General features: G+C 46.4%; 1 protein-coding gene across 1 annotated transcript; it reads left to right on the top strand.

Annotated features, from left to right (window-relative positions):
• The first annotated feature begins 989 nt into the window (after positions 1-989).
• On the top strand, positions 990-20,892 carry Alg8 (ALG8 alpha-1,3-glucosyltransferase). Its single transcript, XM_032892960.1, has 13 exons — positions 990-1,101; positions 2,985-3,063; positions 6,752-6,945; positions 8,419-8,528; positions 8,799-8,866; positions 10,966-11,092; positions 11,326-11,429; positions 12,536-12,656; positions 15,596-15,735; positions 17,268-17,407; positions 18,599-18,696; positions 19,630-19,702; positions 20,263-20,892. Exons 1-13 carry the CDS (start codon positions 1,007-1,009, stop codon positions 20,492-20,494), a joined length of 1,581 nt encoding a protein of 526 aa, XP_032748851.1. The 5' UTR covers positions 990-1,006; the 3' UTR covers positions 20,495-20,892.
• Positions 20,893-24,407: the final 3,515 nt, after the last annotated feature.

Here is a 24,407-nt window from a genome sequence, read left to right on the forward strand (position 1 = left end):
ATATCTTTCAGTAAGGCATTTAGTTTCTCTAATCCATTACTGGGCACTTGTTCTTTCCTGGTACTATCTCAAGTAACTTGTATTCTTTCTCTTAGTCTTAATGATTTGAGGTAAAACGTTTTTTATCCTTCCGAATGAGGAGGGAGGGAGGGAGGGAGGGAGGGAAGAGAGGGAGGATAGACGGACTAACCAGGATTTACTCTAACCAAAACGCATGGTATAAAGGAGACAAGAACATTCATTACAGGTGCCTAAGCCCTTGTGAACCAGCAGTACTGGTACTCGGACTTACCCACTGAATCAGGATGTCAATTTTAACAAGCTGCCTAGATTATTTTCAATTAAATGAGAGAAGTAATGAGGCATAGTAATACATGCTTTTAGTCTTTGATCCGAGTACCCCAGTGGAAGAGGCAGGAAGATTTTTGTGAGTTCGAGGCCAGCCAGAACTACATTGTGACTGAACTATTAGAACAACAACCGTGAGAAATGCTAAATTTAGCCTCCCTTCCACAAGGCACAAGTGCTGCATGGAGAGCTTAGCTCAGTGACAGTAGAATCAGAATGGTTTCAGCTGTGTATCTTGTTCAACTCTGTCTGGATTTAACTTCCGATTCCAAAGGGCCCTGGTGCACTTATTCTCAAGGACTTTCATCTATGTAACAACTGTCTCCTTCACTACTTTGAACATCTCTGGGGGAGTTTCTCACGAAGGTTTCCCACACCAACCAAAAATCAAGACCCAAAGCAGACCACCAGCTACTATTTGAATGGATGTATTTACAAAACCGAAAGTGAATGGATGGAGGGCGCCACAGGAGTTGGCGCAGGCGCAGATAAGTCCTCTCTGTCTGGGAGACCACAGAGACAGGGCGCGGGGTTTAAATGCTGGCGCTCTTTCCAGCCAGCGCCCCCGAGCAGCTGGCGCATGCGCACAGCTCACGGGCACCGCCTCTACAGTCCTTATCCGCATGCGCAGCGTCCGGGAAGTGACGGGACTCCAGGAATGGCGGCGTTTGGGCTTGCAGCCGGTAGTGGCCATTGGTTCTCGGCTTTGGCTCTTGGGGTGACACTCCTTAAGTGCCTTCTCATCCCCACCTAGTAAGGACCTGCAGAGCCGGGGACTGAGCGGGAAAGCCCCGCGGTCGGCAGGGTGGGCGAGACTTGCATGGATGTTTTGGGTATGAGGAAGAAAGGCCATGTGTCCTCTCCGCCTTTGCTAAACCTTCTACCGCGGGGGTTGGTGCTTCACCTGAGAGCTAGAATACAGCCATGTCTGGCCAGGAAGAGTCCTTTTACGCTGTCTGATTTTGAGCAAATCACTTTCAGGTTTATGAGCTTCAGGGCCCTCCTCCTCCGTTTGCAAGTGAATGACACACACCTTCACTAGTCTTTCAGCCAGTATGACCCGCTGCTTAAAAGACCCGGTGGCATTGGTCAACAGAGCATTTCAGGACCTCGTCTTCCGTCTTCCGTGGAGTTGAGAACGGCAGACTTGCATACTATTACAGGGATTATAAAGGAGCCAGTAACTGACTGGCAGGGAGATTCTCTTCTTGTAGGAGGTGATGTTTGAGTTCAAATCCTCAATATGAAAAAGAATAACCGATGTAAAAGACTGTTAAGGAATAGGAAAGAGTGAGTACACAAACCCCATATTAAAGAACCCAGGATTCTAGGAAGAGAAAGTTGTCATTGTAGTGGAAGAGCTGAAAAAGAAAAATGTCACTGGTTAACATAAGCAGTGGCCAGATCACACAGGGTTGTGGAAAACATATGTAGATTTATGTGAAGAAAATAAGTGTGCGGTCAAAACTAAAAGCACAGGAGCCACCCACTGCCTCGCTTTGTGTAGACAGTGGGTATAATAATATAAATTATAAGTGTGATAAAGGATATCATTAAATGAACAGCATTCCAGTCTTAGAAAGTAGGTGGTAGAATGATAATTGATTTAGTGAACAGGAGCCTTTACCAATTAAGCCGGTTGCATGCTTAATAATTCCAGCACTTGAGATGTGGAGGTCAAAAAAAAAAAAAATCAAGAAAGCCAGGGTAAAGGCACTTGTCGGCAAGCCTAACAACCTGAGTTCGGTACCCAGGACCTACATTGGGAGAGAGAGAACAAAGTCTCAAGCTGTCCTTTTGACACACAGACCGCAGCTTGCTCCTCCTCTCTGCACAAATCAGTAAATGTAAAAAATAGAAAAGAATGCAAGGCCAGCCCGGATTGTGTGTCCAGATTTTGTCTACCAGGGTGGTGGAGGTTGTTGCACAAAACCACCTATATATCATTGACACTAATTAAAGAGAGTTTCCAAGGCAGGGAGTATAACCAATGTTAGAACATGGTCTCCATGAAACAAAACCTTTTGAAGCTGGGTGTGGTTGTTCATATCTATAGTCTCAGCACTCTGAAAGCAGAGGCAGGAAGACTGATATAAATTCAAGACCAGCCTGGTTGATGAAGCAAGTTCAGTACCAGCCAGGGCTACATCAAAACAACCCTTGTTCTCATGAGATGCTCAGTGGTTTAAGGGGCCCTGCCAGCCAGTTTGACAACCTGAGTTTCATCCCCAGGACAAACATAGCAGAATGAGATAACCAGTTCTCCATATATTGTCCCCTGATTTCCACCTACACACAAAGTAATTTAAATGTAATTCTTAAAATTTAAAGCCCTTCTTTTGTAAGGCATTTTCTAGATTGTGGATTTTGTTAAGAGTTTTTTGTGAGAAAGAGAAAGTCCCTCTCGTGCTGTGGTCTGAGAGCCAGTTTGAAGCTTATTACCAGTCCTCGGATATCCCTGAGACCCAGTCACAAACACTTAGATCCTCCAAAATCTTCAGAGGGAGGACTGGCCTTTAGAACACTATAAGTGAGATGTTTTAGGATACTGTACTTGTGTGCATGCATGTGGTTATAGGGTAATGAAATACAGCTGTTTCAAAATCTAATTCTGTTCCTTTAATTGCCTTGTGTAGCCATTCCACAGATTTTGAAGTGCACCGAAATTGGCTTGCTATCACTCACAGCCTCCCAATATCTCAGTGGTATTATGAGGTAAGTTTCACCATTACCTTACAAGATTATAAGTAAGCCAGCATGGCTGCACATGCCTGTAATCCCAGCACTGGGGATATTGAGGTGGGGAGATCAAGATTCAAGGCCAGCCTGAACTATAAAGCCAGACACTATCTCAGAAACGAAGCAAGAACAGAAGAAATGCTGTATAGAGTCAGCCTTAGATTATGGCTGTTTAATGAGATTTTTAGGACTGGGAGTGTGGCCCAGTGTAGAGCACCTGCCTGCTGTGCACAAAGCCCTAAGTGGATCTCTGTTAACTGACACACAAGTGGGACACTCTCGGCCAGGAAGATGGCTCTGTAGCTAAGTCTAACAGCCTGCCTCATAGTGGAAGGAGAGAGCCACTCTGCAGTTTGTCCTCTAACCTCCACATCTAAGACATGGAAGGGACACACACACTATTAATGTTTTAAAAAATAGAAAACTCTTGCCTCCACATGTGAACTCTGGCACACACATACACACACACACACACACACACACACACACACACACACACACACCCCAATAAAAGACTTCTTAAGAAGATGTATTTTTAACTATGTGCTCTATGTAGAGGGGTGTGTGTGCATGAGTTCAAGTGACTGCAGAGACCTACTGCTCCAGATCCTCTCTGGAACTGGAGTTACAGACAGTTGTTTGCCACCTCATGTGGGTTCCAGGAATTGAGCTGGTGTCTTCTGGTAGAGTAGGAAGCTCTTAAGGTGTACCTCTCCTGTCCTGATAGGAGAATTCCTTTAAAAGATTATATGTGTGAGTGTTTGCCTCTGTGTATATATGTGCAATGGCTGGATGCCTGATGCCTGCAGTGGTCAGAGGAGGGCACCGTATCTCTTGGGGCTGTAGTTACAGAGGGTCATGAGCCACCATGTGGATCCATAGCAAGTGTTCTTAACTGCTGAGCCTTCAGCCCTTAAGGGAAGTTTACAGTGGTATTCTGGTATTTTCCCGGGGCTCAGGATATGATTCAGTTGGTAAAGTGCTTGTTGCATAATCCGTAGGACCCGAGTTTAGGTGGTCAGCACCCACCTAAGAAGAGGCTGGGTGTAGTGGTGTGGGTCTGTAATTCTACTTCCGGGAAGGCAGAGATGGGCAGATCTCAAGTTCTCCAGTTAACCAGTCTAACCAAATTGGTGAGCCCCAGAGGGATGCTGTCTCAAAAACTAAGGTGGAGAGAGACTAAGGAAGACACAAAACATCAACCTCTGACCTCCACACGCATTGCATGAATAGGCGTACCTGCCAGGATCAACTAAAACAGGGTGGCAGTCTGAGTGTTGTGGGGTTGTTTTAATCATGCATGTGAGAAAGTACACACAGAGACCAGAAGAGGCGTCAGCTCTGCAGGAGCTGAATTACGGGCAGTTGTGAGCTGTTCAACATGAGTATCTCAGACTGTCTACAGGAGCAGTATGCACTCACCCCGAGCTCTCTCCAGCCTCTTCCTTTTGTTTTTAAGATGGTTTCAGGTAGCCCAGGCTGGCCTTGAATTCATCACGTAGCTGAGGATCTGGACCCCGAGACCTCAGACGTGCTCAATAAGCACTCAGTTAATAAACTGAGCTACAACCTCATCCAGCCTTATTTTCTCAAGTCAGTGAAGTGAAAAAACCTACAGACAGCTGTCCTCGGGGACTGTAAATATTTCAGAGACATGCCGGGAACTTTACATGACTGTTTTAGCGTGAGGTATCACAGTTTGTATGTGTGGACACCAACTAGGAAAAGTGCTATGTGGGTAGTATCCAGAGCGTGGGCTGTGGTTTCGGGATGTCCAGGTTTAGCAGCCCCTGTGCAAGGTCGATGCTAATTAAGACGAACCGACTGGAAGCACTGGTGCAGTGTGGAGCACCCACTGCGGTCACCCCTCAGCGTGGAATGGTCAACCGTTAGGAAAAGCACCAGAGAGACCGTTAATCCCTATGGCGTGATACGGATTAGTTCGAATCTTCATACAGACACACTGCTTATTTTGGTATTTGAAAACCAAAAAATGTGGGTATGTTTTGAGTCTCATCTCCAGCACTCTTAGTGGAATGGCTGGGAGGGAATGCCAGCTAATACAAGCTATCTAGGTAAAAAGATGGCCACAGATAAAATCCCCTGGGGGCAGAGGTCCTCTGTGCTGCCCAGTCTGGGGGTTTCCCTGGAATAGGGGTGTTGTACAGAGAGGCTCTAGGTAGTGTGAAAGGGGATGGCAAAGGGAACTGGGGACACTTTGTTCTGGGAAAATGGTCATCTCTGAGCAGCAGCCGCCGTGTCTGTAAGTGTTTAAAGTCCATAAATGTGTCAGTAGAATAAAGTCAGAAAGTCTTTAACTTCCAATAAAAAAGTAAGCAGCTCTTTCGGGGGAGGCCAAGCTCTGACATTTTAAATTATAGCTAGAAGCTATAAATGTAAAAATCTAAATTGACAGAGTTTTTAGAATTATTTGCAGTTTTCTAAACCTTTTTATTGTTCATATCCTAACAAGAAATCATTTCTGAATATATCCTGCTGAACACGTCTATGTATATTACAAAGCTGCTACTCTGTTAATATATTGTTAAAACAGTAATTTCAGAGAATGAGACTGAAAATAGAATTTGTAGTTTTTCTTTTCCTAAGTCCAGGGTCATTTTACTTACATCCTACCATGGAGACTTGGAATTGGAGAGGGATGCTCTAGGCATGGGTTGCCTAGAGACAGAGAGCCTCTGGGCTTAACCGGAGCCCTCTAAACCTCCTGTGTTTTACACCTGCAGGGGTGTGAACGGGTTACGATTTCTCCAGACCTAGCAGTTGTCTGGCAGAGGGCTGGACTGGGCATGAAGCTGAGGGCCGTGATGCTTGCCCAAATCCAGTTCCAGGACTTTAGGAAAAAACTTAAAAGTGAAACGAGCAGAGAGCGAGCCTTGCCTCTCATCTCTTTATTCCTCTTTAGTCACAGAGATGCCTTGGGCCACAGTCCTCATGAAGAGCCAGTTAGTGCCCAGTGAGCCGTTTGGACCTGTAGACAAGGAATTCTCAGTGAAAAGAGTTAACAGGGACTGGAGAGTTGGCTCTGGTTAAGAGCGCTTGTTCTTACAGAGGTACAGGGTTCAATTCCCAGGCCCTGCATAGTAGTTCACAACCACCTGAAACTCCAGTCCCAGCGGAATCCAACACCCTCCTCAGACCTTCAGGGTCACCAGGCACACCTTGGCACTTCTATATGCAAGCAGGAGAGACTCGTATGCATTAAAAAAGTAATTCACGGGGTTGGGGATTTAGCTCAGTGGTAGAGCACTTGCCTAGGAAGCGCAAGGCCCTGGGTTCGGTCCCCAGCTCCGAAAAAAAGAACCAAAAAAAAAAAAAGTAATTCACATTTTATTTTTTTTTAAGTGACAAGTGCAGAGAAGGAAGATTGTAATTAGTGCCTAGCCTATGATACAAGGCCAAGGAATCTCAGGCTGGTCCAAGACCCATAATCCTCCTGCCTTAACCTCCTCAGTGCTGGGACTATAGGTGTGTGCGTCATGTCTATGTGTTTTAATTCTCCTTACACAGAAACTGCTGTGTATAGGGCATCTTAAGTGCAATGTCATATGGTTATGCTTTCTAAAGACTAGAGAGTGAACAATTTTAAATATACCTTATTTACTTAGAGGATGTTCTAATTTTGATTTTTTTTTTTAAATCACAGGCAACTTCAGAGTGGACCTTGGATTATCCCCCCTTTTTTGCATGGTTCGAGTACGCCTTATCACATATTGCCAAATACTTTGATCAAGAGATGCTTGATATCCATAACCTGAACTATTACAGCTCAAGGACACTGCTTTTCCAGAGGTTTTCTGTCATCTTGACAGATGCGCTCTTTGTGTATGCTGTTCACGAGTAAGTTATGCTACATGGACATTTGTTTTTGTGGGAGTTACTTAGAAAATGTATACAGCTGATGTATAGGGAACAGACCCTGTTCATATAGTAACAAGTCCTAAAGCAGGAAAAACCCAAGCTGAGCTTTAAAATGCCCGAGAGTAAAGACTGGATCATTCTTAGAGGTTTTGTGGAGAAATGGGGAGAAGTTGGGGTTTTGAGGTTGTAGTATGAGAAGACACTGTGAGTATTATGAAGAAACTAATCCAAATAGAATCCCACAACCAATTTTCTCATGCAGAATAACTCCACATGTCTTCCTGCCTTCCTTTCCTTTTGGCCACTCCCAGAGGCTTTTGTGATATGCCTTATTTTGTGGGACACGGTATGTATACATTATGCACATATATCCACTGTGCACCACCAAAGTCTGTCCTTAAGGAGTTTCATCCCAATAAACTCAGGTTATCTTACGCTGTGCTGGAGAGATGGCTCAGCAGTTCAGAACATCTGCTGTGCGGTTCTTGCAGGGGACACAGGTTTTATTCCCAGCACCCTCTTGGCAGCTCACAACTGCCTTTGACTTCAGATCCAAGGGCTCCAGTGCCCTCTTCTGCCCTGCAGGAACCAGCCATGCACACGGTCCACAGATACACAAACAAGCAAAGTACCTGTGAAACTGCAGGCATGGTGGCATGCACTGTGACCCCATTACGAAGGAGGGAGATACATGTAGATCTGTGGTGCTGTGACCAGCCCGGAACAGTTGGCAAGTTCAGGCCGGGGAGAAACCCTATCTCACAGAACAAAATGGATGACCGTCCCCAGAGATCCACCTGACTCTGCCTCCTAATACTAGGACTACAAGTACTGCTGCTAGCTTTCTGGATTTTTTTTGGTTGGTTGGTTGGTTGGCTGGTTGGTTGGTTGGTTGGTTGGTTGGTTAGTCTGGGTTTTGGTTTTGTAAATATTGGTCCTAGAGAGTGAACTCAAGTCCTCTTGCTTGTACAGCAAGCACTGTCTGACTGACTCACCGTCCCCAGTCCTCACATAACGATTGTCATCAGCAACTAGGTAGTGAGGGACTACAGCTTTGCAGTTACAGGCCAAGACTGGTCTGGAGACTGTGTGTTTAACTCTGAGTGGGATGAACTTCCAGTCCTCCTACCCCTACCGGTCAGAGCTGGAGCACAGGCTTGGAGTACTGCGCTCAGTTGCTAGGCCGGAGCTCTGCCAGCTGAGCTACACCCTTGGCCCACATTTTGCACTCTTAAGGACTGAACTAGTAGTGCCCTCTTATTTTTAAAATCCTTACTTGGAGGTTAGTTTTATTAAGTGAGCACTTGTTTCTGATCTGCATACCTGAGGAAAAGATGTGGCTTTGACTGTGGACACCATGGACAGTTTGTCAGGAGTGGCTCTGTGCAGAAGTGCTGTGCTGTTGTGATGAAGAGAACAGTTGTTTCTTTCTCTCCTGGGATGTCCTTGCAGGTGCTGTAAATGCATCGACGGAAAAAGAACAGGGAAAGACCTCACAGAGAAACCGAAGTTTGTTCTGTCCGTGCTATTGCTGTGGAACTTCGGGTTGTTAATTGTGGACCGTATCCTTGGTATTCTACATCCTGTCTGCTTACTCTGGTGTATACTAACAGGCTAATTCTTTGTGTAGTGATAATCATCGCATGTGAGCTAGCTATGTTTGAAAGGGAGCTTGGTCTGGGTTACTCTACTCCCAAACCTGTGCTCTCTCCAAGTTTACCGGAGTCTGGTCATTAAAATATTTGGTCCCTGATTATTGAATTTTGAGAAACAGCTAAAAAGCATCCACACTTCGTTATGAATCTAGGGTCGTCTTCCTTGACATCGCCCAGACATTCATTTCCAGTACAATGGCTTTCTCTCTGGCTTGCTGCTGCTGTCCATTGCCCGTCTGTTTCAGGTAAACACAGGAACCTAAGTACATTCCCGCTTCTAGTTATCAGCTTATGCACACAGTATTGTAGAGGGCGAAAGATAATTTATTCCAGCCAATGTTCAGAATATCATCACATAGACATTTTTATTGGTACTTCCACAAACTACCTGCTCTTTGGATGATACTTTTAAGATGAGAAAATTATATCCTAAATATAAAATATTTTATTATATTAAATATAAAATATATAGCAGGATATAAATTATATACTAAAGTTTCATTACAGTGTGGTAGGCGTGAGTAGAGTTCTGTTTGGCTGCACTGTTTCCATCGGGTGGAATCTCCAGTAGCGTTTGCTGTGTAAATGATGGTGGTGTCTTCTCTGAGAAGCTTGTAGGTTAGTTAGAACAATGCGATGGAAATATTGAATTTGAAGTCAAAATATCTATGTTTCTATCTAAGGGCTTACCGTGGCCATAGTTGGTTCTTTTCCAGTTTCTATGCAATAGGTAGAATTCAGACTGCTTTTATTAAAGTTTGTCTGGGGATCTGTATCCCTTTACCTCTGTCCCCTTAGCCTGACATGGCAGTGTACGCTAGAGTCCATGCTGCTTAGAAGACTGAGGTAGGTAGATCCTTTGGACCTGAGAATTCAGGGCTCGTCTCGGCAAGAGCCTAGTGAGAACATCCTGGAGATAGAACGCAGGGTCTCACACATACTCAAGTGATCTAACCACTGAGTTGTTTTTTTTAAATATATGTATTATTAGTTTGTGGTTACTGGTGACATGGCCCATATCTTAGCACCAGGCTTGATGCTCACTATGTATCTTGAAGTAATGATTTATTTATTGTTTTATGTATATGTGCTATTCCTATGCGTTTATGTGCACCAGGTGTATATATTTGCCTATAGACATCAGAGGGCGTCAGACCCCCTGGTACTAGAGTTACAGGCAGTGGTGAACCATTATGTGGGTGCTGGGAACAGAGGCCTGGGCCTTTACAACAGCAGGAAACACTCTGAGCTACTGATCCATCTCTCCAGCTCCTACTTGAAATTCTATGTTATTATAAAAAATTTAAATTTCTCAGAAATAGAGAAAACCTGCTGCAGTGATACACATGTAGGATTCTTTTCCAGTAAAGTGATGTGGTCAGAGCTGTGTCTGGTCTGGTACGGCATGCGGTCTTTTCACTTTGACTGTGAGCACTCCAGGGACTAGTCCCATGAGGAAGTGGGAGCCCTGCCCCAGTCTGTGTTTGCATGTGTATTCTGCATTGCTTGGTCTGCAGGGTGAGCAGAGCAGCGGTCCCCACTGGCTTTGCTTCAATAGGCAGAATGCATTCCTCACTGAAGCTCTTTGTGCTGGTGAAGTAGCGGATTCCAGGTGCCACACTTCATTCTGTTTTTACAGAATATCCCCTAAGGTATAGTTACTGGGCTTAAGGTACAGTTATTGGGCTGGAGAGAGGTCTCAGCAGTTAGGAGCACTGGTTGCTCTCCCAGAGGACTTATTTCAGTTCCCAGCACCCACATGGCAGCTCACAGCCACCTGCAACTTCAGTTCCGAGGATCCGATGCCCTCCTCTGTCTCCTGCAGTCATTGCTCACATTGCACAAGCAAAACACTGATAACATTTTTTTAGATGTTAGTAGTTATAACTTTAGCTGGATGCGGTAAAACAAAACATGGTAGTCTCAGCACTCAGGAAGCTCTGTGACAGAAAAATTATTTCAACTCAGGAGTTTAAGACCAACCTGAATAGCACAGCAAAACTCCAGGGTTTTTTGTTACTGATTTATTTTGTCTTAAAGTTTCTACTTTTAAAATAGGTGGCTTTGGTTTGTTTTGTCTTGTTTTGTTTTTTTTCTTTTTGAAAATACTTTTAGCTGCACAGAAATGTTACATGAATAGTTGAGAGTCCTCGCCTGTTTCCCTCTAATGCTCTCTTCTTAAACAACTAATCACCAAGGCTAAACAGCCAGCATTGGTTTATTAGAATTTCGTCAGCTTCTCTACTAATGTCTTCCTTGTGTTCTAGGATCCATTCCAGGATAACATATACTGCATTTCATCTACCTTGAATTTAAAGTGATATATTCCCTTTCTATCTCCTAGAAGAGGCATATTGAAGGGGCATTTCTCTTTGCTGTCCTCCTCCATTTCAAGCACATCTACCTCTATGTAGCCCCAGCCTATGGTATCTATCTGCTGCGATCTTACTGTTTCACTGCAAGTAAACCAGGCAAGTCTTAGCGGTGGTAGAAGATCCATGAGACTTACAGTGTTGTGAAGCATGACGGGTGCCTCTCAGGTCCTGATCTATAAACCCTCCATCATCCACAACGATCAGAACTACGGAGGCTGAGGCCGGGAGGATGGTAGCTGTGGGCGCATTTGGGCTATGTGTTGGAACCCCAGGTATTGTTGGAGGTCCCTCTTCATGCTCCTGGTAATGCTGGTTTTCCTGTTCTGTAGATGGCTCTGTCCGATGGGACAGCTTCAGCATTGTCCGAGTTACTGCCCTGGCACTGATCGTCTTCCTAGTTTCTGCTCTTTCGCTAGGTCCTTTCCTAGCCTTGGTAAGATATCTTATTTTGTTTCTGCTTTTTACTTTTTAAAAATTAATGTCGGTCATGGTTTTGTCATTTAAAAAGAGCAATGGAGTAGGGAGGGTGGGAAGCAACTGTGAGCTTCTCCTTTCCTACCAAAGCCAAGGTAGAGCGCTCTGCACACATTTCCCTGCATGCTCAAGTAGTGTGAACTGTGCTTACATGAGAGAATTAATTCTCACTGTGGACTCCTCTAAAATGCACCAACTTAACTAACATTCCTAGCCTCCCAGATCAGTCCTTTGTACACAGCAAAGTGCCTGAGACAAATGTCCAAATATTTTTTCTCTCTTGGTCCACATCTCGAAATTATCTTTACTTCCTATTCCGATAGGGGAACACCACATCTTATATAGTCTTCCCTGCCCCTACATATACTTCAGCAAGTGCAGATGGACTACACCCTGTGCTCTCTCGGACTGTGTGAACCCTGTGCTCTCTCGGACTGTGTGAACCCTGTGCTCTCTCGGACTGTGTGAACCCTGTGCTCTCTCGGACTGTGTGAACCCTGTGCTCTCTCGGACTGTGTGAACCCTGTGCTCTCTTGGACTGTGTGAACCCTGTGCTCTCTCGGACTGTGTGAACCCTGTGCTCTCTCGGACTGTGTGAATCCTGTGCTCTCTCGGACTGTGTGAACCCTGTGCTCTCTCGGACTGTGTGAACCCTGTGCTCTCTCGGACTGTGTGAACCCCGTGCTCTCTCGGACTGTGTGAACCCTGTGCTCTCTCGGACTGTGTGAACCCTTCGCTCTCTCGGACTGTGTGAACCCTGTGCTCTCTCGGACTGTGTGAACCCTGGCTCTCTTGGACTGTGTGAACCCTGGCTCTCTCGGACTGTGTCAATCCTGTGCTCTCTCGGACTGTGTGAACTCCACAGTACTTCCTACTAGCATGAATGAGTATTCACCGATCTCTATGCGTCTTCTCTCTGACCAGTCGGAAAGTTAGAGAAACCAAGATGGGATCCTAGGCTGCTGAACTTTTTATGCACATGTTGCAGGCAGTTTTCCTGTTCTGTTTTAGAATTTGGGAAAAAACGATGGCTGTTTAATCGGTTTCACTTTTCCTTTTTAACAGAACCAGCTGCCACAAGTCTTCTCCCGACTCTTTCCTTTCAAGAGGGGCCTTTGCCACGCCTACTGGGCTCCAAACTTCTGGGCCTTGTACAATGCTCTGGACAAAGCACTGTGTGTAACTGGTATGGTACCCAGCTTTTTCACTTAGACTGTGAGTACTGGAAGGGCCAGTCCCACCAGGAAGTGGAAACGCCTGCCGGTGTTCGGGCCTTGGATTTGTGTTCTGCATCATTTGGTCTCCAGCCCTGCACTTCAGCTCAGGGTGAGCAGAGCTGGAGACCGAGTCTTGTGCAGTAAGGAAGGGACTGCATCCCTCACAAGTCTTCCTCGTGGCATTGGGGCTGTAGTGCTTTCCTTGTGTGAGTAGATTCAATCTTAGACACATTTTTTAAAGTATTTTTAATTATGGAGGGGGTGGGGACTTGGGTGCTGGTACCCACAGAGGCTAGCAGGGCTGGATCCCCCTAGACCTGGTGTTTCAGGTGATTGTGAGCCAAACTCAGGTTCTCTTGATGAACTCTCAAACCTCCAAGCCACCTCTCTAGCCCAGCCCCCCGCCCCAGACACTTCTTAACGATAGTTTCTACCTTGAATAAAATATTATTTATCAGAATTGACCCTGCTTTTAAATTTAAGTATTCAAGAAGAGGGAAACAATGTATGACTCTGGGCATTGGACCAATAAGAAAAATGACCCTGTCTTAAAAAAAAACAAAACAAAACAACAACAAAAAACCCCTCCTAGTAGCTTTAGTTCTGTGCAAAAGCAGGTTGTCAACAGGCTGGCTTTCGGCTTCTTTGTTGACTCCTGACCTTGACCCCTACATAAATTGCTGGCTGGGTTCCATGTCAGGTCAATTGATTACTACCCTAGTATTGCTTTCATCACAATACTTTGGGATTTTTTGGACTTTAGTTTCCTGCAGAGCATGTTGTTGTGAATGAAAGCAAGAATTAAATGTATATGTTAGGTTGAGCCAGGAAGATGGCTCAGCAGGTAAAAGTGCCTTCTGCTAAGACTGGCAACCTGAGTTTGGTTCCAGAATCCATGCAGTAGAAGGAGAAAACAGATTCCCTCAAACTGCCCTCTGTGCATACACCCTTTCCAGCATAGAAATAACTTTAGGGTCTGGAACAGTCGCAGGGAACTGGCCCCACAGTTAAGAGCACTTACGGCTCTCACAGAGGAGGAGCTGGGCTTGGTTCTCCACCTCCTTCCCACACAGCAGCTCTCATAACCACCTATCACTCCAGTTCCTAGGCATTTGATGCCCCCTTCTGACCTCCTTGGGACCAGGCACACAAGGTGTTATCCGTAGTAGACTTTGGAGCCACAGGGACCCAGATTAAGTTGTGGTACCAACTGGTCATGTGGCTTTGAGCAGGTTACCCCATCTGTGCACTTGGGCCTAAAGTTAGGACAAATAGCCCTGGGAACAAGAGAGTAGGTGCTGACTCCATTGTGGCTTTTACGGTTTCTGTTCTGTACTTACAGGAAATTGATTCTTTGTTTACTCACTTATTTTTAGAAATTATAATTTGGTTTCATCCCTCACTCATCATCAGTGTGGCATTCTTACAAAGTAACTTCAAACATTAGCGTTTTTCAAAAGCAGTTACTGCTTAGTCTAGTGTGCAGTACAAGGTCTGATTACCCCGCCTGAGTAGGGAGACTGCTGCTCCCAGTGCCTTACATGGAAAGTTAGCAGTGGGTTCAGAAGCTCAGGGGAATAGCCCAGAGTTTTAAGACAGAATCGGGCTGGGGTTTAACTGAGCTGATGGAGCGCAAATCCTAGTTCCACTGCCAGCATTGCATAAACCACTGTGATGGGGTGCACCTGCAGTCCAGCTCCCAGAAGGTAGAGGCTGGAGGATGAGAAATTCAGGGTCATTCTTGGCTGGGTTGACTACATAGATCCTGTCTCAAAGAGCGGAGAGAACAGGGTATGAGGGTACGCAGCTGTAATTCCAGCACTTGAGTGGAGGCAACAGGAGTTCAAAGCTAGCCTGAGCTACATGAGATGGGTCTCAAAACAAAAAGAGGTGGGGTTGGGATTTAGCTCAGTGGTAGGCGCTTGCCTAGGAAGCGCAAGGCCCTGGGTTCGGTCCCCAGCTCGAAAAAAACCAAAAAAAAAAAAAAAAAAAAAAAAAAAACAAACAAACAAAAAAAAAAAAAAAACAAAAAGAGGAAAGTAAGAACCAAAAACTGAAGGGGAAAGGAGTAACTAGAAAATACATCCGTAGGCTCTGTCTTCTCCACATTGCTGGCTCTCAGTGGCAACAGACAGGCCCATGGAGGTGCTCAGGCTGCCTGACTGCCCTGGTTTTACTCTGGAGTTCATTTTGGGTGGGGTTTGCATCATTCTTCCAGACGTGGTTCTCTGACAAGTAATGATTGAACTGCTGTGTGTGGGATAATGACCTCATCGTTTCTGTATTTAAGGGACATAGATAATATGGCAGAGAAAACAGCACATAAGCTGCACCAGAGAACTCACAAAGCAGCTCTGCCTCTCGTTTAGTTCTGTTTGTGTGACTGAATTAGTTTGGCAGAGTGAATGAGTCAAAGGGAGTCGTGAGCAGAGACACAGCTTTTGAGGGTGCTATGCTGAGGACTCCGAGTCCGCGGAGACTAAGCCTTGTTAGCCCAGATGAGGCTGGAGAGATAGAGGTGACAACGTCAGTGAAGACTGGGCTGTGTGTGGGATTATGAACCGAGTGCTGCAGGAATGAAAGGTTCGAAGTTGTGGTGCGCCATGGTCTGCATTTTAAATCGCTCGCTTTGTTTAAGTGCTAGGGAAGATGGCTGCTCACACGCTGCCTGCCCACCAGGTTCCTGTACGCAGCACATTAGCCCGCTCTAGTGTCAGTCTATGGCTGTAGATTGTCATCCGAAACCAGAAAGAAGCATCAGCATAGGAGGCAACACAGCACAGATTTAAACCCAGGACACTGGGCTGTGAGCAGCTGTACGTTTTAGTAGCTTCTTAAGCTTGTTGCTCCAGGATCTGACTTAAGATGGAGTCCTGTTGATTAAGTAAAATGCCTGCTTACTCTCTAGGTGTGGAACTGAAGCTTCTTGACCCCAGCCAGATCCCCAGGGCCTCGATGACAAGTGGTTTGGTCCAGCAGTCCCAGCACACGGTCCTCCCCTCAGTGTCCCCCGCGGCAACCCTCATCTGCACACTGACAGCCGTATTGGTAAGAACTTGGCGTGTGGCGCTCATTTGCTGAGGCTCCTCTGCTCCTCCTGTCCCGGCGCTGACTGGGCTTAAGCTTCCAAGCTCTTCCGACTGCAGGGTAAATTCCATGGCTGAAATCCTGCAGACTGGAGTACTTCCTAGCAGTTCTGAGGGTAACTTTGAACACAGTGAGGGAGGATTACAGAAAAGCCTCTGTGAGAGAGGCTTGCCAGTGGCTGTTTAGCCATCTGTCCATCCTGGCAGGAGGCAAAGAAAAGCCCGAGGAGGAGGCATGGAGCGTGCTGGGGAGAAAGAAAATCTTTGTGGCAGAACATCCAGGCTTTGTTTTGTGTTTCTCGTCCTTGGCTAAATGATCAAAATGTGTCTGGAAAACAGGATATTTTGTCTCGATGGTAATAATGAATTATGAGAAACAGAAGCTCTCATCAGCTGAAAATCTGCCGTGAAGCCAGGTATGATGGCACGAGCCTGAGCCTAAGCTCGGGGGAGGTGGAGGCAGGAACGTTGCTCCTTGGGGGCCAATCCGGCTACATAGCAAGACTTTGTCTCAAAAACAAAAGCTGCTGTGAGTCGAGTGCTGTTGGAGCCTCCTTCACACCTGTCAGTGCTTGGTGACTTCAGTTTTGTGATGGTTTTGGTGGGAGTCAACATAAACAGCTCAGCCCTGTGGATATTACACATTCGCTTTAATTTTGGTTTCTAAGTGATCACAAGCTCCTGGCAAGACACCTGGCCTCGCTTCACTGTTGGCAGTGCTGTATGCTGGCAAGGGGGTGACGCTGGTCTACTCAGTCACAGGTTTCAGATGACGTTTAGAAGTACTAGAACCTCAGCCTTGGATCTGGGGCTGTGGTTCAGTGAGTGAAAACATGATGCACTGCCAGGCATGGGTACACATGTATGCGTGCCTTTAACCAAGCAGCATGGGGGACAGGAGGACACCAGCCTGGCTCTAGGTTCAGAAAGAGACCCTGTCAATTACAGAATGCACAGTACCCAGAATCCTCCTCTGACCACTTTGTGTGCCTATGCCCTTCCCCCGACAACTGTGCTTACACATGCATACAATACCAGAGAGAGAGAAAGAAGCAAAATATTAAAAAAAAATCCTAAATCCTCAGCTTTGGAAGCTGTGTATATAGAGGGCAAAGGCTGTATTCTGAATTACATTGCTCACGAAACTGGCAAACTCTATCTAATGCGCCATACCCAAAAATCTGTGAACTTTTATAGTCTGACCTAGTCAGTTGAATGAATGGCTATTAGCTAATTATACAGATAATACACTGTTAAATTTTATATCCCAGGACATGTCACCATTTATTAATTTGGATAAGGTTCATTTTAATGAAGTAGATACATTTTCCTATGGGCTTTTCTTTTCTAAAGCTACCTTTGGGGGCCTGTCCAGAGTGACGGATTATTCCAGGGCAGTACTCAAAGACCTCACAGCCTGTGCTTACCTGTGCCTTGCTCCTGTAACGCTGACTTTAATAACACTGACGTTTTGTCTTTGCCTGTTGTTTCTAGCCCTCTGTTTTCTGTCTTTGGTTTAAACCCCAAGGGCCCAGAGGCTTTCTCCGATGCCTGGTTCTTTGTGCCTTAAGTTCCTTCATGTTTGGGTGGCATGTCCATGAAAAAGCCATACTCCTTGCGATTCTCCCAATGAGGTAAGCAGACGGCTCAGAGAGCTGGCGCGTTTCAGTGTCTTGCCGTCTAATGACTGCTGTTCCACACTTGTCCGGTGGTGTGGGATACATGAAGACAACGGCCAGTTGACTTGATCTTTAGATCTGTGAGGATTCGGAAATGTGTGACGATCCATGGGTTGTTCCCATATGTTGATGATTAATACTGTAGTAGGTCTGGATGTTGGGTGGGAGCATCCCTGGGAAAGGCTGGCTCCTTGGCATCAGTAAAATAGCCCAGGATTTCCTGTCCATGTTGTTAGTCCAAGTGAGGACTGAGTATTACAAAGTGGCTCCACGTATGTCCACTGTAGACTTTTCCAGAGCTGTTTGGTTGTTTCATTCATGTCACATTGGTTGCATGCTTTGGGGAAATTAGGATAAATTGGTGGATTCCCATCTTAGAATCTGCAGAAACCAGGGCCCAGGGAGCTTGTAATTTACCAAGTTACACTGTTGGACCTGTTGTGGTGACACATGCCTGTACCCCTGTACTGAGGAGGCTGAGGATCACGACTTCAGGCCATCCTGAGCTTACACCAAGAGGCTGCCTTAAGTGGAAGTCACAGGGCTGGAGGGATGGCTCAGTGGTTAAGAGCGCTGACTGCTCTTCCAGACGTCCTGAGTTCAATTCCCAGCAACAAAATGGTGGCTTCCAACCAGTGCCCTCTTCTGGTGTGTATGAAGACAGCTGCAGTGTACTTATATATAATAAATGAATAAAACAACAACAACAACAACACCCAGGGCCTCGAGGGGCGGCTCAGCACATCAGAACACTCGCCAGCTGCCCTTCCAGAGGACCTAGTTCAGTTCCAGTCACCCACTTGGCAGTGGTAACTCTGGTTCCAGGAGACTGATTGATGCCTTCTGACCCACATGGGCACCAAGCATGCATGCACACAGACAACAGACATACACACAGACAAACATACACATGAAGTAATCATCTTGGACAAAGCCTTCTTCCAAACAGACACGGCTAGTTCCTCATTTGAACTGGACTTACAACAAAACCAGTATTGACTTCACAGGAGAATTATCAGTGTTCATTTTATAAAGGGTTATGAGGGTTCATTTTAGCCAGGCCTGATAATAGACGTGTTTATTTAAGCGCTTTGCAGTCACATTTCACTTATGTTAAGGATTTATTGTAAGACTTTTTATTTTTAGCCTACTGGCTGTGGAAAAAGCAGGAGATGCGACAATTTTTCTGATTCTGACGACAACCGGACACTATTCCCTCTTCCCTCTGCTCTTCACTGCACCAGGTAAGCAGCTGCATTTGCACACCGTGCCCTCTCCATCCTGGCCTAAAGCCACTGCACTTTAACCTAAGTGACTGGGAGTCTTGTTGAAGGAGAAACTGTTCTTTCTCTGAATAATCCCTCCAGTTCCCTCCTAGCACTGAGTATATTTAGACGCCTCAAAAGTGGTTAGCCAGGTACCACGGCGCACACCTTCAGTCCCAGCACTGAGGAGCTAGAGGCACTGGTCACCATAGTGAGGAGGAGGAGGAGGGGGAGGAGGAGGGGGAGGGGAGGGGAGGGGAGGAGGAGGGGGAGGAGGGAAGGGAGGGAGGGGGGAGGAAGAGGAGGGAGGGGAGGGGAGGAAGAGGAGGAGGGGGGAGGAGGAGGGGAGGGGGGAGGGGAAGGGGAGGGAAGAGGAGGAGGAGGGGGGGGAGAGGAAGAGGAGGAGGGGGGAAAGGGGAAGAGGAGGGGGAGGAGGGGGGGGGGGAGGTGGAAGGGAGGAGGAGAGGGAGGGGGAGGGGGGAGGGGGGAGGAGGGGAGGGGGAGGAGGAGGGGGAGGGGGAGGGGGGGGGGAGGGGAAGGAAGAGGAGGGAGGGGAGGGAGAGGAAGAGGAGGGAGGGGAAAGGGGAAGAGGAGGGGAGGGGAGGAGGGGAGGGGAGGGGGAGGGGAGGGGGAAAGGGAAGAGGAGGGGGGAGGAAGAGGAGGAGGGGAGGGGGGGAGGAAGAGGAGGTGAGGGGGGGAAAGGAGGGGGAGGAAGGGGGGAGGGAGAGGAGGAGGGGGGGAGAGGAGGAAGAGGAAGAGGAGGGGAGGAGGGAAGAGGGGAGGAAGAGAGGAGGAGGGAGAGGAGGAGGGGAGGAAGAGGAGGAGGGGAGGGAGGAGGGGGAGGAGGGAGGAGGAGGAGGTATTCACAATGTCCGTGCGCTCTTCCGTCATCCGTGTTTTTGTCTTTAACAGAACTCCCCATTAAAATCTTGCTCATGTCCCTGTTCACCGTGTACAGTATCTCCTCGCTGAGGACGCTGTTCAGGTAACTGTAGACACACACTTAGGGTCATATTTAGTCCCTTCTGTGAGACGATTGCTCTTAAATGGTCAGGATTTCAAATGTATTTTTAGTTGGGGCTGGAGCGATGGTTCAGAAGGTAAAGGTTTCTGTGTACACAGGAGGATTCAGTGGGGGATTGTGTTTTGAAAGTGGTTAGTAATGTGCACACATGAGCACTGTACATAAGGCCACTGACTTGAAAGATTCAGAAGTTAGTAAGTTATTGACTTCTGTATGACTTGTACTTTACTAGAATAAAGCATGTTTTTAGAATCCCTGATTCCATGTATGTTTTACGGTATTGTCACAGTGCGGCCCCATCTGTCTTCTGAGTACAAAACAATTTTATCTGGGCAGCATAGGTAAATGTGGCAGGTTAAATTGTTGAGATAACGGAGTGCACAGCATCAGTGGCTCTTCTAAACACAGTATTTTGAAGTCAGCATGGCCGTCCACTGCGGGAGTAGAGGTGGGAAATACTAGCTGGGAATGTCTGCTAAACCAGGGTGTGACTCATCTAAAATCAGACTTCTCTCCTTCAGAAAAGAAAAACCTCTTTTTAATTGGATGGAAACTCTGTACCTCCTTGGCCTGGGGCCTCTGGAAGTCTGCTGTGAGTTTCTATTCCCTTTTACCTCCTGGAAGCTGAAGTACCCCTTCATCCCTTTGCTGCTGACCTCGGTGTACTGTGCAGTGGGCATCACGTACGCCTGGATCAGGCTGTATGTCTCAGTGTTGACTGGCTGTCTTGTCAGCAAGACAAAGAAGCTTTGAAGAAAGAAGTGTGTGGATAAAGGCCAAGCAATTACTTCATGGGTATTAATCAGAACTTGAAGAAAGTTGCCAGTCGCAGGATCTATTTATTTAGTAGATCTGTTTAAGGACCATTCTTCCACACTTAGCCTTGTCCTGCCTAGCAACCTGATTGTTTCCATGGTGAGAAGCTGCTTGCCCTCTCTAAGCAACAAAACACATTTGAGAAAGCTCTCACCTTCCTCTGTAAAAATAGTCTGTGATCATTGAGCCTGCCGTGCCCACTAAGGTGAACCGGGAGATGGAAAGCAGCATAATGTTCTGTAGCTGGTACTGACCATTGTTAGGATGTAATGCATAATTAGATTCTGTTCCTAAGGAAATATAAATAAAATGTCATTTTATATTTGCAGAAAATAGCAAGGTGTTTTGGGTCCTTACCAGCTCTCACATTTATTTTCCTGTTGCCACACACCTGGGCAGATGGTGTACTGTCTCTGTTCTGTACACTTTGTTCCAGGAGAGCGGTTCACTCCACAAGCCAGGACATATTTAATGTATGATTTAGCAAAGCCCCAAGACTCCAAACCACATTCAGAACATCTACAATAGTTTCTTCTCACAGCTAGCCCTGCTACTTAGATAAGACTACCATGGAACCTTTCCTCTTGTGAACACTCTGACATGGTCTTAGTTCTCCCTTTATTTTTTTTTAAGATTGATTTGTATATCATGTATGTGTGCTTGCATGTATATGTGTGCACCGCACGTGTCTGGTGTCAGAACACCAGAAGAGAGTGTTGGATCCTCTAGTACTGGAGTTAGAGGTGGTATAAGCCACACGGTCTGGAAGCTGGGAGCAGCCATTGTTCTTAATCAGTGAGCCAATCCTCTTCCTGTTCCTGAGACTACTTCATACATTTTATCTAGGTCCTCAGTTTTCCTACTATATACTGCACATTCAAATTCAGCCAACATTGGCTGACACGGTGACTTACATACATTATGCTTACGCATTTTCCACTACAGAGCTAAGAAAGCCCAAAGTCTGTGTCATTCTGGGGTGCACTTACGCACTGAGCCACACAGTAAAGGCCAGCCTGGACCATGTAAAATCCTGACTAAATAGGGCCAGCAAGATGATGGTACGGTGTCTGCCACAGACCCTGCCACCTAAGTTCTATCCCCAGAACTCATGGTGGAAGTCAAGAACTGACTCCTGAAAGGTTTCCTCTGGCATCTGTATGTACAGTGTGAAACACGCCCTCCCCACACACCCCGCCCCCTGCACACGTGCTTGCACACCCACACACAATAAACAGATGTAGTTAAAAAAAAAAACAACAACAACAAAAAACAGGAATGGTGGTGCATACCTTTAGTCCCAGCACTGCCAGCACTGGCAGGGAGGCAGAAGCAGGAGGATCTCTGAATTTGGGGCCAGCCTGGTCTACATGGTGAATCCCAGGCCAGCCAGGGCAGGTCTGTGCTTTCCCTACATGCCAGGGAGGAAGGGGATAGCGGAGCAGAGGGCAGGACAGAGTCTTGTTTGATTCCAAGTGAGTGGGAGTACAGAGGCTGGAAGAGAGAAGGCTTCTCAGGTAGATTTAGGCTCAGCTCTTTATGAACCCCAAAGCAGTCCTTGATGAAGGAAATGGTCCTTGGTTGTCCAAACTGCTTTATTTGACTGTGAATGCATAAACTGAACTCAGGGTGAACCAGGGATTAAATACCTTTTGTGGGAGGGAAGGCCTAGGAAGGGAAGCTCATTGATTTAACACATGGGGGCTATCTAGATACAGTATTAGCTTGGAGAACTCCATATTTTTATGCTAAGTTGTTGTGATCCTCTCAGTAGGGTGTCATGGTTATGCGTTCCAGATCAGGTGGTTTAGCAGGAAGCTCCCCTCAATACCTACCATTCTCGATTCTGAGATTTCCCTGGGTTTAGGCTTACTCAGCCTTACCAGTTCCTCTGTCTGGTGGCACAGACCTCTTGTCCTCTGGATCTTACAATCTTCCCATCTCCCCCTTCTGGAAGTTCCCTGAGCCTTAGGTACAGGAGTCCAACCATAGATGCCTTGGTTGGGGCTGGTCACCACAAATTGATCTGGTTTCAGTATTTGGCTTCATATTCTTTTTCCTATTCAGTGTAAGTCAGCCCCTGGAAATGGTTCAAAAACCAGGAAGACACGGTTGGCACCAACACAGGCCAGTCCCTAGGCTTCAGTGTCAGGGATGTTCTTTTAAACTTTGCAGAGAGTGGGTGTTCTTTCTTCTCTCTGTTTTTGTTTTGTCTCTGATACGGGCTGTTTCTGTATAGTCCTGGATGCCCTGGGACTTCCTGTGTAATCAGGCTGGCCTCTACTATACAGATCTGTATCCACCTCTCAATGCTGAGGGTCAAGGCATGGACCATCATTCTCTGCCTATGTTGGTTTGTTTGCTTTTTTATAACAAATTCCTAATTTTAAAAATTATATGTGGGCTGGAGAGATGGCTCAGCAGTTAAGAGCACTGACTGCTCTTCCAGACGTCCTGAATTCAATTCCCAGCAAGTACATGGTGTCTCACAACCATCTGTAATGGGATCCGATGCCCTCTTCTGGTGTGTCTGAAGACAACAACAGTGTATATACATAAATAAATAAATCATTAAAAAGTATAGGTGGCCTACAGTTTAGTGACCGTATGCTTACCTAGCATGGGCAAGATCTTGGACTTAATCCGTAACACCAGAAGGAATATAAAAATGTTACTAAATAAATGGAGATGCTATTTTAAGATGGTTTTGAAATACAGAGCTAAGCATAGTCAAGAGCTAGAAAGGAGCTAGCAAGATAGCTCTGGGCAAAAGTGTTTGCTGCCACGCCTTGAGTTCAATCCCTGGGAACCACATGGTAGAAAGAGATAACCAACTCCCTAGACACAAAAATAAAATGTAATTTAAAAAATATTAGACCTTGGCATGGTGGCAGAGGCAAGTGGGTCTCCATGAGTTCAGAACCTGTGAAGGAAAAGGGCAGGGTTGGGAGAGGTGGCAACACTAGGTACCCGGCTCCCGAGTGTGTACTGTGCTTCCAGAGGACCTGAGTTCAGCTCTCTGCACCGTGTCAAATGGCTCACAACTCCTGCTCCACAGGATCTCATGCCCTCTTCTGGCCTCAGTGCATGTGCACTCGCAAGCACATGATCCCTGCACCACACACACACACAATGTGAAAATAAAGTAATTTAACATGATTTACAGCTGGGTGTGGTGGCACATAACTGTAGTCCGAGCACTTGAGCATCAGAGTCAGGAAGATCCAGAGTCCAAAGTCAGGCCCTGTTTCGAAGAACAGCAATAAAAATAATAAAAATAGCACGCAAAGAAAACTCGGCCTGAGTTTGTACAGATTTCACACCCAGTTCATGCAGCGCTTCAGGTTGAACCCGGGGCCTTATTTACACACGCTAGGCTAGCACTCTACCAACTGAGCCTCAGGTTGAACCCGGGGCCTTATTTACACACGCTAGGCAAGCACTCTACCAACTGAGCCGCATCTCCAGCCCTCCTGGTACATGTGTCTTACCCAAAAACTGTCCCTGATCGTACTTACCTGGTATGTTGTGTAGGCTTACAGAGGGAAGGGGAATGCTGGGAGACACTGATTGATAAGGGGTTCGTACATACACGGAGGGTGAACATGAGGCGTGGCTCATCGAGCATTTTAACAGTATTGTTTGTGAGCCTACAGAGATGACTCGGTGGTGGAGAGGCCATATTGTTCTTGTTGAAGATCCCAGTTCAATTCCCACCGGCATCAGGGGACTTGGATATTCCAGCTCCAGTGATTCAGTGCCCTCTTCTGATCTCCATGGGCACTTACACACATGCACATGAACTCTCTCTCTCTCTCTCTCTCTCTCTCTCTCTCACACACACACACAC

The sequence above is a fragment of the Rattus rattus genome, chromosome 2 (assembly GCF_011064425.1).
Source record: "Rattus rattus isolate New Zealand chromosome 2, Rrattus_CSIRO_v1, whole genome shotgun sequence".
In the NCBI taxonomy this organism is placed as follows: Eukaryota; Metazoa; Chordata; class Mammalia; order Rodentia; family Muridae; genus Rattus; species Rattus rattus.